The following is a 13,315-nucleotide window of genomic DNA, read 5'->3' on the forward strand; positions in this document are numbered from 1 at the left end:
GTGTGGAATGATCTCATTTTCTCGAGCCGCGACGCTGTCATAATGAAAGCGAGACGCTGGAAAGGCGCAGCTGCGTGAGACACTGAGGAGCCTCGCCACGGCTGCTGCGCCTGGAGTCACGTCCAAAACGCCTCATCGCCACTCATTTCCCGCCACCGCCAGGCCAAACCGGCCTTTACAAGCCGTGGCCGCGGCACTGAGCTGGCACCGAAGGTTCCGCTTCCACTACAGAAGTGAGTCGCCGGCAGCTGCAGATCCACAATGCGCCACAATTCCCAGCAAGTCTGCTCTTATTAGCAGCGGTTCCCGGGAACCGCGGCTCCCGGAGCACAAACACGGCTCTGCGGACCACACAGATAATGTTTACCATTCCGAACACGGCTAAATATAGGACAGCGGCGCGGCAGGTGCTCGCGCCTCGTCCAAAAAGTCCCAACATGGCAGCACAACTCGGCTGTAGCGGGCTGATTCGAACGCACAATAGCGAGCGTGATTACTCCGGCCCCGGATATCAGGTTTCTCCCTGACTGATGGTGGCTGCTGCAGAGGTTAATTAACGTGCGGTGGCGGGAGCGACGGCCGGTGGCGAGGGAGAGGCTCTCCCGGGACTTTGACGCAGCGGTGGCAAAGATAAAGGCGGAGCCGGCACAGGAATGATTACTCAGCCCAAATGGAGTCCCGTCTTTTTCCAACCTGGAGCGCCGCCTTGTATTTAATAGTCCAGGAAAGCCACTCCATCAGCTCGCCGAGCTGTGGCGAGGAATTAAATTCCAACCCGGCTCTTCATCACTGTCGCCATAGAACCTCATTGCGGGCAGGAATATTTATTGGCAATCGGGTGTCAAAGATCATTTTTGAAAGCACCTTAAGACATTCGTTTTGTATGGGTGAGGTCGGCAGATGGTTCTGGTTGGTCGCTCCACCTGTAGCCAATGTTCTCAGACAGAGAACTTGCTCTGACATGTTTTTATCCTCTTCACCTCTCAGGAAGGAAAATCTCAGCAAAAGTCCTGGTCCGGGGCAATTGTTGATCCTTAATTAGGGACAAAACAACCATCCCATAACAACAGCCTGAAACAAATGACTACCAGATGGATTTTGGCACGAGAGCGCTCGGTTTAGAGCAGAAACAGGAAGTATGAATCAGAACAAATATTAATAAAAGGGATCCGGTTTAAAGTGGCACTGCAGACCACGGACTGACTGGAATTCTTGTCATTCTTGATATTTTGACCAAACTGATGAGATCAGTTCCCGAAAACTGGCTTAAATCCAAGGGATTAACCCTCAGCACGCGCGATCGCACTGATATGAACTTATCCTGACAGGTTTGTGTGCAGCCGAGATGTCAGACCAGCCTGCAGATTGAGATGATCAATATTTATGAGCCCATATTTCCAAAAGATGTTTCCTCCTTTTTTTCTCTCTCGTTTTTTCACGTCGGAGAAAAGTTACTTAGACATCGAGCGCACGTCCAGACCTGCAGAAACTTCTCAGCATTTGCCTGAGGTTTTTCAGTCAATAACACGCCCGTGTGTGTGTGTGTGTGTGTGTGTGTGTGTGTGTGTGTGTGTGTGAGAGAGGATTACACATGCTACGAGGGATCAAGAACAAATGACTAATGAAGTGCCTGACTCTCTGAGGCCGCTCCAGGTCCCATCAGTGAGGGCGTGACTTTAAAATTCCCCGACATGTTTTTAATAGTCGGCCTCTCCTTGCTGTGCACATCAGCCATACAAGCAATTAGGCTTCTGTCAGGCGTGCCGAATAAAATGGAGATTTGGCTCGTGCGTAATTGTGGGATCTGAATAAACCGACGCTTGGCTGGAGGGCGCGTGTTAATGGCGGGAATATCGGTATGAAAAGTATGCTGCGGGGTTTTTAACGATTGGCGAATGTCATTAGACGTCAGTGAAAGCTGGTGGTTTTTCAGAGTTCACAGCATCCAGACACAGTCAGGGTTCCACTGTATTTATGAATTTATTATTTTTCTTTACATCATCTCTACCTCCTGCTCCAGAGCCTGCAGAGAGAAGAAAAAAAAAGGAGAGGAAAAAAAAAAGAGAGAAATGATTGTAATTCAAGGCCACGGAAGCAAGGAAGTGTATCCTCAGGAGCAAATACAAAACATACTTTGTAACAGGATTGCAACACCAAAGTGAAAGCATGTCTGCCAAGTCTACACATTCAAAGACCACGAACATCAAACAGGTTTTTCCAGCCAGTGGAGGGAAAACAAACAGTTTCTGGTGGAGGGAAGATGCAGAAGGCGCATTGTCTCGGGTTTGTGCGCCGATGCACCGCAAAACAAGTGAATCATCGGTTAATCTTGATCCAGGAGGAAAGTCCAGTTGCCTTCGCCTTGTTGCCAGGGCGATGCTCCATAAGTAGTGTGACATCATCAACAGTGAAGCAAAGTGATGAGTGAAGAAGAGGAAAGAAATAATGCAAAAGGAAAATGCAACCGTTTTAGCCCCGCCCACATTCTGCTGCTCCTCCCCCATGTTCCGCTAGGTGGAGTTGTAATTTTAGCTATCTTTAGCAATAGGCTATAACAACAGCTAAAAACATCATCAATTATCTGATCGACCGAGACAGCAAATAAAAAACTAATTTTCACTGTAGGAGTAAAAAAAAAAAAAGGCACGGACATAAATCACATGGTAAAACACAGTTATGGCAGTTTGCAGATTAATAAAAGCTGCTTTTAGAAATTACTTTGACTAGAAATGTGTCAAGTCTTGACAGTTTTTTCAAAGTTTGATCCCCATTAAGCACTTTCCTCACAACTAATTCAATAAATGCCACAGGGATAATCATATTCATTGCGGATCCTTTGGGATACATATCTTTGGAAGCCATTAATACTCCTGGCGTTCTTTCTTCTAGACATAATATCTTCAAAGGATTAAAGATCTGCAGGGGTTTTCGTATTTTCAAACTGGCGCAGAACGTCGAGAGCAGCTTTGGAAAATGCACAAAGTCCCACGTACAATCAAAAGAGTCCCCGTGAAAGTGCAAAGACACCAAACCTTCGAGACATGGTGGAAACATGAAAACACAGCCGGCGTTACTCAGAAGGCTGCAGTGACACATTAAAGCGCAAACTCTGATTCAACACCGCGGCGCCTTTTGACGCTTTTAAAGGGAAAGGACAGCAAATTCATGACCTTTAAATTCTTCCTCACATTTGTGTTTCTGTCATTACATTTCTGATAGCGGTTGTTTCATCAGCAGCTCTCTGACGTCACGGATTAGAGGCGTGAAATCCTCCGTAAGATCAGTTTCAACATCCTTCCAAACAGAGTGAAACTCAAGCTCAAAGGTAAATATGGGTTGTTGTTTTTTTAAAAATGTCCCGTCAGTGCAAAAAATGAAAGTACAGACTTTAGACCAGGCAGCTTGCTGTTAGCTGGCCAGCAGCGGTAAAGTCAGGCGGGGAACCGGGCGTAACCCAGCCTCTTCATCACACTCCCACACACATCCTCAATCAGTCTGATGTCTTTCCGAGGCATTTTTTGTCTCCATGCCTTGATGTTGGCCGGTGAAATCTCCCCCTCGTACATCAGATTGTACAGGTTGGTGGAGGTCGTGAACATGAGCTGGTTGAGGGCCGCCGGGGAGACAGGCACCCCGAGGAAGGTGTAAATGCCCTCCGCCGTCTCCTGTGGATAATTGACCAAGTCCTCAAACCTCACCCGGAGAACGGCCTCCTCAGGGAGGCCCTTGCTGATCCTCAGCACGGCTGCGGTGTGAGCCAGCCACAGATGAGCCAGAATCAGGACGGGGTTGGTCTCAGAGACAGACAGCAGCCTCTGGATCAGCCTAAACTCAGGAGCCACTGCCAGACACCCTTCGCTCATAGCACCCTCCTTGAATATCAGGGAAAGGTGCTGAGGAATGTTTTTAAGAGTGTAAAGACTGGGTTTGCTGTTATAAACCATGAGATAAATCCATGCCCGTGGATCTCTCACCAAGTAGATGGTCCTGAGAGAGAGTCCGACCGCCTCCTGAATGAAAGGCAGCTTGAGTGCCCAGCTTCCACTGCGCATGCTGAGCACCACCCGGGCGTTGGGGTACTCTGCAACATGGCGCCTCATCTCCCTGACGTACTCTGCATCTCTGTCCAGACTGACCCTAAGCTTGCCCTTCAGCTCAGACGCCACCTCCCTTCGCCGTGATCTTTTCTTTCTGTCCTTAAGGACCCCGTCTCTCTGCCCCTGTTTGACCCTGCTGCCCTCTGCCAGCTGAATATTCTGCAAGTGCAGCTTGGTGTTGTGGACCAGCGAGTGCAACCAGCCTTGGATGATCTTAAAGCGCCCCTGCGAGGCGTCCGACCTGGACCACTCACACGCGTCCACCAGGGAATCGAACTCAAACTCGGTTTCGGGAATGTCCACGTGCTCGGTGGGAACTCTAACGTAAACAAAGTCTGTGCTGTTGTCAAAAAGATGCTGAAGTATTTCTGATCCAGACCCAGGGAGGGTGGTTATGACAACGGTGGGCAATGGGAGCCGCTGCTGCTCATAGAGCCTTAGTTGTTTGTTTACTTCGCTTCTGGCACCCGCGCCTTTCCAATTTACCCCGCAGAGGAGCCGATCGCAGCTGTTTGACACAAACAGCAGCTCGGCGATCCACAGGAAGAGCACGGTCAGGAGCGCGTAGCGCATCAGCCTGCTGAAGCAGATGTAGAACTTCCTCTGCATGGTCAAGAACCCGATGGCCAAGCAGAGGACGACCCCCGCGATCACATTGACCGTGAACCCGAGATCAAAGAGCTGATTATCGCTGTTGATTTGTTTGGGAATGTTTTGTGTTCCGATGCCGAAGCGAGTGATCTGATACGCATCCTCGACTTTGCAGTGACCGCCGAACCCTAAGTAGGCTAGTCTAGCTCCAATGTCTTTATAATTTGTGGCTACAGAAACTATTTTCTCTGTGTTATTTATAGTTAAAGAGACTCTCACGCCGTTTTTGCTGCTATCCACAAACCTTGCATTGGACACTTTGACATACGGCCCATGTAGGACGTAAGCTACCCTGGTGACGGCACCTGCCATCGGGAAAGTAACATTGACATACTGAGTCCACCTCTTTTTAAATTCTGCGGCCTGCTCAGCTTCCTGGATCCTAGTATTGGGGCTCTGTCCCTGGCTATCGAACCAGAACATTTTGTAGTGAGCGTCCCACACGTCCATCATGGCACCGTTGTACCTGTCCATGAATCTAAAGGGGACATACTTAAAGTCGATGTCAAGGTTGTGGAAAAACGCGCTCAGAGACGAGAGGGGCGAGTCTCCAAACTTCTCCACATGGTCCAGCACCAGCAGCGTCTGAGAGTTTAGCAGAACTAAAGCCCGGAATACACTCTTTAGCCTCATGGCGGGGGAGTAAGCCAACGCCGCCTCGCCGCTCACAAACATCATGTCACTATGCGAAGAGGCCACGATCACCTCCCCTCTGGCGTCACCCACACCATCATCGGTCCAGCGAAGCCACTTAGCACATTCCCCTAACTGCCCCTCCCAGGGGTTGTTACACTGGCTGGTGGGCGATGGGCTGAAAACCAGAACATTGTTGAGATAGCTGTACTTGGGTCCGTAAAGTGCTTCAGACACAAACACCTGCCCATTAGGGGCGAAAGTGAAAGAGTTCTGGTCAGGGTGCTCGTGGCCCGGATTAAAGCTGTTCCAGCCCTCCACCCAGGAATAAGGCTTGTCATGGACGATGTCGTAGACAGCACGGCCACCCAGCTTGCCGGACTTAAAGGAGAGAAAAGTATTACCCTGACTGCTGGGCAGCCCCGCTCCGTAGGTAACCACACCCCAGTTAGAGAAAATATGCATCCTGGCTTTCCCAAAGTCCTGTGGGGGCTGTGGTGTGAGGTGCTGGTTGTACCAGATGTACTCGGTGTGAAGCGTCGCCCAGCGCTGGGCAGAGGATTGTCCCATGGGTCCGTCCTTGGGCCGGTGTTTCCTGATCTGCTGGGCCAACCAGTTCCCCGTCCCGTTCCTCATGACGAATGAGTCGAGAAAAACGAGCTGGCTCTCCGGCCCATAGAACCAGTTGTAGTTGGAGTCTGCGATGCCGACGCTCCGCTGAAACCCTGGCAACAGGGTGGCGTAATAGAACCAGAAGTGGCCCCGCAGCCAGTTGTTCTGAAGATTGTCGATATCAAAGTGGCGCTGCGCTAGGAAAACATACTGGGTGACAGACTTGGCCGTGTAGCTCCCATAGGCGACCCCCTCATCCAGCGAGCCGTCCACCACGTGATTGAGAAGAAACATGGTTTTCTCCATGTAGTTCACCGCCACCTGCTTCCACAACATGGACTCTGGGTCTTTGTGTGATCCCACTACGATGGCACCAGTCAGGACAGCCAGTATGTTGGTGGTCTGATGATTCTGGAGATACTGCTTGCCCCACCCCCGGTGCTTTGACAGCTCATACAGCTCCTCCGTCTCGGAGCGGATTTTCTTGAGGTAAACTTTCCTGCGCTGCTCGTCCAGGTAGCTGTAGACGAAGTCGTACGCGGTGGCGAATCCAGTGAGGGAATGCGCTGTGGGGACCTCGTCGTTGGGCGCGCTGGTCACCTTCCAGTCCGGGTACTCGGCCATCCTGTCCATAAATTTGAGGAGAAACTGCAGAGCGGCAGAGTCCTCTGGGCACAGCAGGCAGTAGAGAGCCAGTGGGGGCAGGTTGTTGCCGTAAATCTCGTTCCATTTGCTCGTAAAATCCTCGTGTTTCGCCGGCGGCATGTAGAAGGGGACGTTGGCGAGCATGGTGAGCACCGCCAACCGCACGACTTTGAATATGTGGCTGTGGGTGGTGGACGACCTCTGCCTCAGGAGCAGCACGTCCTCCGGGCTGAAATAAAGGTTGGGGTGGGCGGCAGCGGACCGGAGCTGATGCTGCTGGCCGGCTCTGTCCTGATGGAGCTTGACCTGCAGCAAATCATCTGTGAAAATGTCTCTGTCCGAGGTGTTGAAAACCCCCGAGAACGCTGCCCCCGCGCTGATCAGGGGCAGGAAAAAGGCGCAGGAGACAGCCCAGTGAGCCACCATCCTTCTGCACATCGGTGGGGTTAAAGAGCAGGCAGATGAGTATTTAACGCTTTAAATGAAAGTAAATGTCTTTCCAGTCCGGGTGAATTTAAATTTGATCGCATGTCAACGAGCATTTTAAAGTTAAAGTGGTTTTAAAAAAAGTTTAGACCACTCTGGAAACTACATGGAAACAGTCCGCGAAGAAACACGTGATTTAAAAGTCTTCATGATGAACATTTCCTCAGTCCAGAAAGTCTTGATGGGTGCGTGTTGGCGTGGCCGCGGACACTGGCGCCCCCCTCCCCTCCCCTTCAATAAATGGCATCGATCCCCTCCCCAAAACATTTCCTCTCTCAGCCCCAGTCCGTGTCCGGTCCAATCACAGCCATCCAAAGGCACCGTCCGCAGCCCGCCTGAGCTGCACCATTCGCGGGCACGAACCCTAACAAGCCCCGCATCTCCGCCGCCAACACGCGTGGCAGCGAAAACCGCGCGAAACCGCGTTAAAACGCCAGATCTTCGTGTGGAAGTTGCATAGTTAAACCTGCTTTTTCCTTAATTCCGCCGGCGCGCTTTGTCCTCCGCCATCGGCGGAGCGAAGTCTGGGAAGAGGAAAGTTGTCGTCACTCCTCAAGTATCCAAAAAACGGCCCATTATTCCCAGTGTCCGCAGGAACTGGCGGATGCTCGCGGAGGAGGGTATTCCAGGCGCAAACGCGCAGAAGGAGACCGATCGTGCCGCGTCCGCGTCAGACCCGCGAGCGCACACGGGAGCGGGAGCGTGCGTGGCCGCGGAGACGTCTCCGTGATGTCTCCCGGACTCTCCGGCTCAGTCTGGATGTTTTCCCGCACTGAATGGAAAAAATGTGCTGTGCAGACTGTAGAGGGAGCCGTGGCTTCAGCCTGTCGGAGGAGAGAGAGAGAACGGAGGATGGGAGATCTTCCCTCTCTCCGCCCCCATCTCCGTTTGGCCTGCGCGCCGCTAGCACGTGTTAAATTACTGCACAAATGAAGGCAGCATCGGACGCGCAAGAACCAAACACACGGTTTTAACCTTTACTGGGCCATTAACTATAGTAAGCGGACCGTGAACGCATCACCGGTCAGCAGTAAAAGTGATGATGAGGAGCCCTAATTCATACCGTGGTGCGTTTAATGTTTCAGCTTTAGTTAATAAAGTTGCTTGTACGGAGAAGAAAAAGTAAATATTCGACCCCTGTTTGTCTGTTTTTGCATGAAAAAGAATTATGTTTCTGCCTTTTGTTTTCCTCTTTCCTAAAAACCATCAGGGAAGAAATGTGATTAATTTTATAAGCCTAAATGAGCAACGCGCCCTCAGTGAGCCCCGTGCTGATGATCAGTGGCTTCCTCCTATCCTAATTCACTTGAAATTACATTTATCGGAAAATAAAAGTAAGCAGCAGGGGTTTGATTTTTCCTTGTAACCATTAATAGGCCAATGTATTAGCAATGTACGCTAAATTCTTCAATAAAGATCAAAGACTGAAAAGTGATGCTAGAAGGGCAGCTAGCTGGGTTAGCTGCATGAAACACACGCTCGTCAAACACAAAACTACCCTGTTAAAATGAACTTTTAGTCTTTTTAAACAGGTTAACTCCACAAAGATCACATCCATCAGCTATTTGGGCCGAACCTCACGCCTCAAATCTCCCTTTACGCATCGCTTCATCCCCGGTTTCCTAGCGCTAACGTCACAATCCCTGTCGCGAAGAAAAGGGGCCTCCATTGACTTGCCTGTCTTTTAAAGACGGATCGCTTTCCCTCAGCCTGCAGCTTCCTAGCTTAGCAAGACGACTGTCGCATGCAATATTGCACGTCGCCAGCTGAGACAGATGGATTTCACAACACTCTCATCCTGCTTTGAGCGGCTTCGGATTTTAAGTGCATCGTCCGCCCACGCAGGACGGACTAAACTGCTACGGACGTGGCCGTTATTAGCCGTGAGGAAATTGATTTTATTATTACTTTACAGCTTTTGTTCCTTTACCTACGGAGCAACACGGCTAATGTGGTTTTAATTAGCATCAGTTGCATTAGAGCCATTTTTACTCTCCGAATTTATAACATATTGAGAGTCTCTTCGGGTTTCCATAAATTGCTTTAACGCGGCGCCATTAACAGTCGGTTTCAGTCGAATTAATACTGTAATACGACCTTTTTCAATCAAATCATTGTATTTTACACTTAGACATAATTTGTATGAAATACTAGCTCGTTATCCAGTGTCCGTAAGATATAGATTTCCTCTAAAAGTCTAATCTAATCGGGCTGAAGGAACTTCTCTGGAGAGAGAATTATTATTGCATTTATGAGGGTTTTTTAGAGCTTTTTCCACATAATATCACCTCAGCCGAGGAGAGATGGATGAACCTGGGTAAACTAATCTACTCCGGCTAATCTGACCGACGTCAGGAGCCTCGGTTACACGGTGCCGGATCTGGTTCAAGACCACTCGACATCCAGAATACGGGTTTGTAGAGGCGTGAGGGCGGTCGTGCCCCGTTTGCTTCTGTCGGCCTCTGAGATTCAAGGTTGAATCCTGATCCAGTGCATCCGTCTTTGTGACAGCGAACTTCACCCCCCCCCCCCCCACGCTGGTTCTGCTGTTTCATATAAAAGGAAGAATCAGGGGTCACTGTCGCCCCTCTGAGCTTGAACATCTGCACCACGTCAGCGTCAACGTGCCATTAAAAGGTCGCGCTGTGTGGAGGTCAGAGGTCCAGAGCACGCTAACCTTAGCCTAGGCTACATTTCCATAGGCTCCACAGGCTGGCTGACTTCCTGGGTCAGTCCTGAACGCATCGCCTCTCCGTGACGATCTTCAGATATTCAAAATGGCGGCGGGGAGCACAGAAGCGAGCTCCACCCACACGGTAGCGCACCACTTTAGTTGGAACACAACAAACCCAGCAACGTCTGGCAGTGTTGTCTCACCTCAAAATTGGCTCAGATGAAAAGAGCTGTTTATCTAGAGCGCACCGCCGCCGTCCTTTGAAGGTTCAGCGCCAACCGGGGCGCCGACCGGGTTCGAGTGAGCATGCTAATTAGGCAGCAGCCTGGGCGCGGTGGAGTGACCGACTGATGTCAACCGCAGCAAACCGGGACTCTAATCACAATCCCCCACAGCCGCTCGCTCGTCGGGCGGCGGTCCTCGAGCGGCGGCTGGTGTCGGCCGCCGCGCAACATCTCAAGCATGTCTGATCAGGGAAAATGAAGGATGAATTGCCAAGTGAGTGTCAGACACGGAGTGAACGCACCTTGGAGTGGCAGGTGGCAGCTTGCAGGTTTCCTGCCGGCTGCTCGGGCTGTTTGAAGCCTTTTAAACCTCAGCTTTGCTTTTTTTTTTGTTGTTGAAGTTAGACGAACCGTCACGCCGGAGCGATGACGCTTGTGCCGACAGCCTGCGCCCTTATTAAAAGGACTCCACGCTGGGAGCGGGAGGGCGGCGGGAACCGGGCTCCTAAAAGACTTGAAAGACCCCCACTTGCTCTCCCTGTGGAGACCTTCAATCTTCCCTGAGAGGGTCGAGGCGCTCGGCATCCAGCATCCGGCTCCTCGGGGCAGACACACGCGGAAAATTGGCTCCGACTGTTCCGTTTTCAAAGGCAGTTTTGCTGCTATGATACGGCCTGTCAATCAAAGAGGATATAAATAAATGCAGAGTCCTCTCAGGATGCGTTCAGGATCCCTCGTTTCCTTCACATCCACCCAGAGGGGAGCCAGAATTAGCATTAGCTTTGGTTCTGAGTGTGTTCTTCACACCTCCGGACATATTTTGAGCTGGCGTTTGCACCAGTTCTGATGTCCTTGATGAATGTGGACCGACATCCGTCGCCGTTTCACCCTCTCATCCCGCCCTCCATTCACGGAATTCCTTTAATTGTTAGCGGATTGCCCATCAGCGCCGTTTGGGAAACTCGACTTGTCCCACGACGTCTGTAAACTGGAACTTTGAGTGCAATCCCGAGCGGACCCGCTACAGCTACGGCTGGCGCTCGTGTTTGAAACTGCCAGAATTCCGTCGAGACGGTCGGCGGTTTGAAGAAACACTTCATGTAAAAATGCACGTGAGGGAATATTGATCTCAAAAGCCGCCTCGGGATTGGAGTCGGAATCGTGGCTCTTTGTGGTCTCCAGAGGTGCTGAGAGGTCCGTTGAACCGTAAGGAAGACGTTCAGAGGAACTGTGCACGTGTTGACGGCTTAATGGAAATATGTCAGTCAGGAGGATTAAATTTCACACAGGCGTGCTACAGCGTTAGCTAAAAGGCTTTCAGGCAACAGATACTTTAAGGATTAGCTAACGCTAACCAGGACACATACATGGTCAGGGAAGGGGGGGGGGGGGGTGATATACAAGGATGAGGGCAGTCATTAGCTTTGCTTAGCATTAGCCAAGTACGCGATAGTGGATTACGTTGATGGTTCCGAAGAATCCATCTGCTGGTAGTCCTGTCACTATTGGGATGTAGCTTGGGTTAGCTAATGATGTAGCATGTAGCATGCAGGATTCACTGATCTGAGCTCTGTGGGGGGGGGTCACCTCGCCTCGCTTAGACAGGTGAAGCCCCTCCCCCCCGTCCTCCTTCAGATTTCCCATCAGCGCCTCCTCTGCTGGGATTGATTTTGTCCCGTTCGGCACCTGCTGATGCAGCTATGCAGATATCGAGATATCGGAAACGCGACACGTCGGCGAATCCACGGCCCCTCAAATCGACTCCGACCGTAAAGACGGGCGGGAATCCTCTCAGCGGGCGCCGAGCGACACATCCGCTGATCCGGATACATCACCATCTCCGTAATGGATGTCGTGGGGCGGTGCTTTGCAGCGACATCGGTAAACGCACGTGCACGTGCACGTCTGACGGCATCGTCGCACGGACCCGCAGCGCGTCAGCCACCGGCGCCGGCCGGAATCCCTCGGCTGTGTTTGGGATGCACACGGGCCGCAGCAGAACCCTCCGTGTATTCACAAGTCCGGGCCTAATTAAAATCCATAAACAAGCCAAAAGTCGGTTCATCTGCAGTTCACAGCAAAATATCTCATTGATTTTCCAGCGCTCCGGTCCTGGCTGAGGAATTCGGAATGTTGGACTTGGGGGCAGATTCCTCGCCTCACAAATAATCCTTCTGTGGAACCGCTCTGCCTGACAAGAGGTTGACCCGTTTAAAGATCCGGACGGTGCCTTCGCTGGTCCAAAGATTCCTCCAGGAATCGCAGCTTTCCGGCCAGAGTTTGTCACTTCCTGACCAGAGTTCAACAGCTGGAAACGCTGTTTCATCTGTGGTTCCTCTGGACTGGACTGGGATCACTGGTTTCCCAGCTGGATTAGAGTCACCCCAGTGGAACAACTGGGATCAGAAGATGCACAAAGGACATGTTATCCCTACTTTTGTCAGAATGCCGCCGTGTCCGCAGCGCTGCATCGTTGAGAGAGCCCGGATTCAAAGGTTGGGAATATTAGGAGTGACCATGGAAGTGCTCACCTCCATCAGGTGGTCACATGTCCCTCTTCTTCCCGCCATTCCAAAGACAAAAGTGTCCAATTATCAACGCCTGAACTGGTTTCACAGCCTGGAATTCCATACTTTCAGAAGTGACTCCGAGGAGAGCAGCGGGGGATTGTATAATTGATAAAGAGAGCGAATTCCCTGTTAAGATGTGAGCGGAATGCTGAGATTAAAACGCACTTTGATGAAACATGAAATGGTGAACAGAGGCCTGCTTGTCCCCACTGAAGGACGGCTCCTCGTGGAAAAGGACGGCCTTCCCTCCACCGCCCCTGATGAGATTCTTCAATTAATTCCGAAGTTTCTTGTAAAAACGCGGAAAGTTCAGCCTCGTGGGGGCCGCGAGGAAGGACTTTTAAGAGAATATCCGTCGCAGACCGCCGCCAAATCGATTTAACTGCATGCGAATTTTTTTTTATTAGCGACTTGTTCGCCGGCTCTCGCCTCCGCAGCACATTAATTACAATGAGCGGAATGTTCTTCTGGTAATTTGAGGGATAATCCGAGCGTTCCGTAATGGCGATGGCTGAAAATCCTCACACACGCTGCGGCCCTGAACACAGCAGATTGTACCAACCTGATTCTACGGACGATACACTGAAGAACTGAGGAATTCCGGACGTTTTTGTGGTCAGGACCACCTGGGAGCAGGAGGTCACCAGGGCAAAACCGTCAGGCTAATTTACAGTCTCGCGTTAGCCTAATGTTCATGCTAATTCACGTGTTTTGCCATCTCCT

General features: G+C 51.0%; 2 protein-coding genes across 2 annotated transcripts in view; both read right to left on the bottom strand.

Moving 5' to 3' along the window:
• Positions 1 to 1,961: 1,961 nt before the first annotated feature.
• LOC130514089 (dermatan-sulfate epimerase-like protein) lies at positions 1,962 to 8,163 on the bottom strand. The gene has a single exon (XM_057013451.1). It carries the CDS (start codon positions 7,074 to 7,076, stop codon positions 3,432 to 3,434), a length of 3,645 nt encoding a protein of 1,214 aa, XP_056869431.1. The 5' UTR covers positions 7,077 to 8,163; the 3' UTR covers positions 1,962 to 3,431.
• Positions 1,962 to 13,315, bottom strand: part of LOC130514091 (protein disulfide-isomerase TMX3-like) — a 75,896-nt gene continuing 64,542 nt past the window's right edge. The window contains exon 17 of the transcript XR_008946909.1: positions 1,962 to 2,023. The gene's annotated coding sequence lies outside the window, so the exon portion shown is untranslated. The remainder of the gene's footprint in view (positions 2,024 to 13,315) is intronic.

The sequence above is a fragment of the Takifugu flavidus genome, chromosome 17 (assembly GCF_003711565.1).
Source record: "Takifugu flavidus isolate HTHZ2018 chromosome 17, ASM371156v2, whole genome shotgun sequence".
Taxonomy (NCBI): domain Eukaryota; kingdom Metazoa; phylum Chordata; class Actinopteri; order Tetraodontiformes; family Tetraodontidae; genus Takifugu; species Takifugu flavidus.

Coding starts and splice junctions, on each gene's coding strand:
- LOC130514089 (XM_057013451.1), bottom strand. CDS start 7,076: ATGTGCAGAAGGATGGTGGCTCACTGGGCTGTCTCCTGCGCCTTTTTC.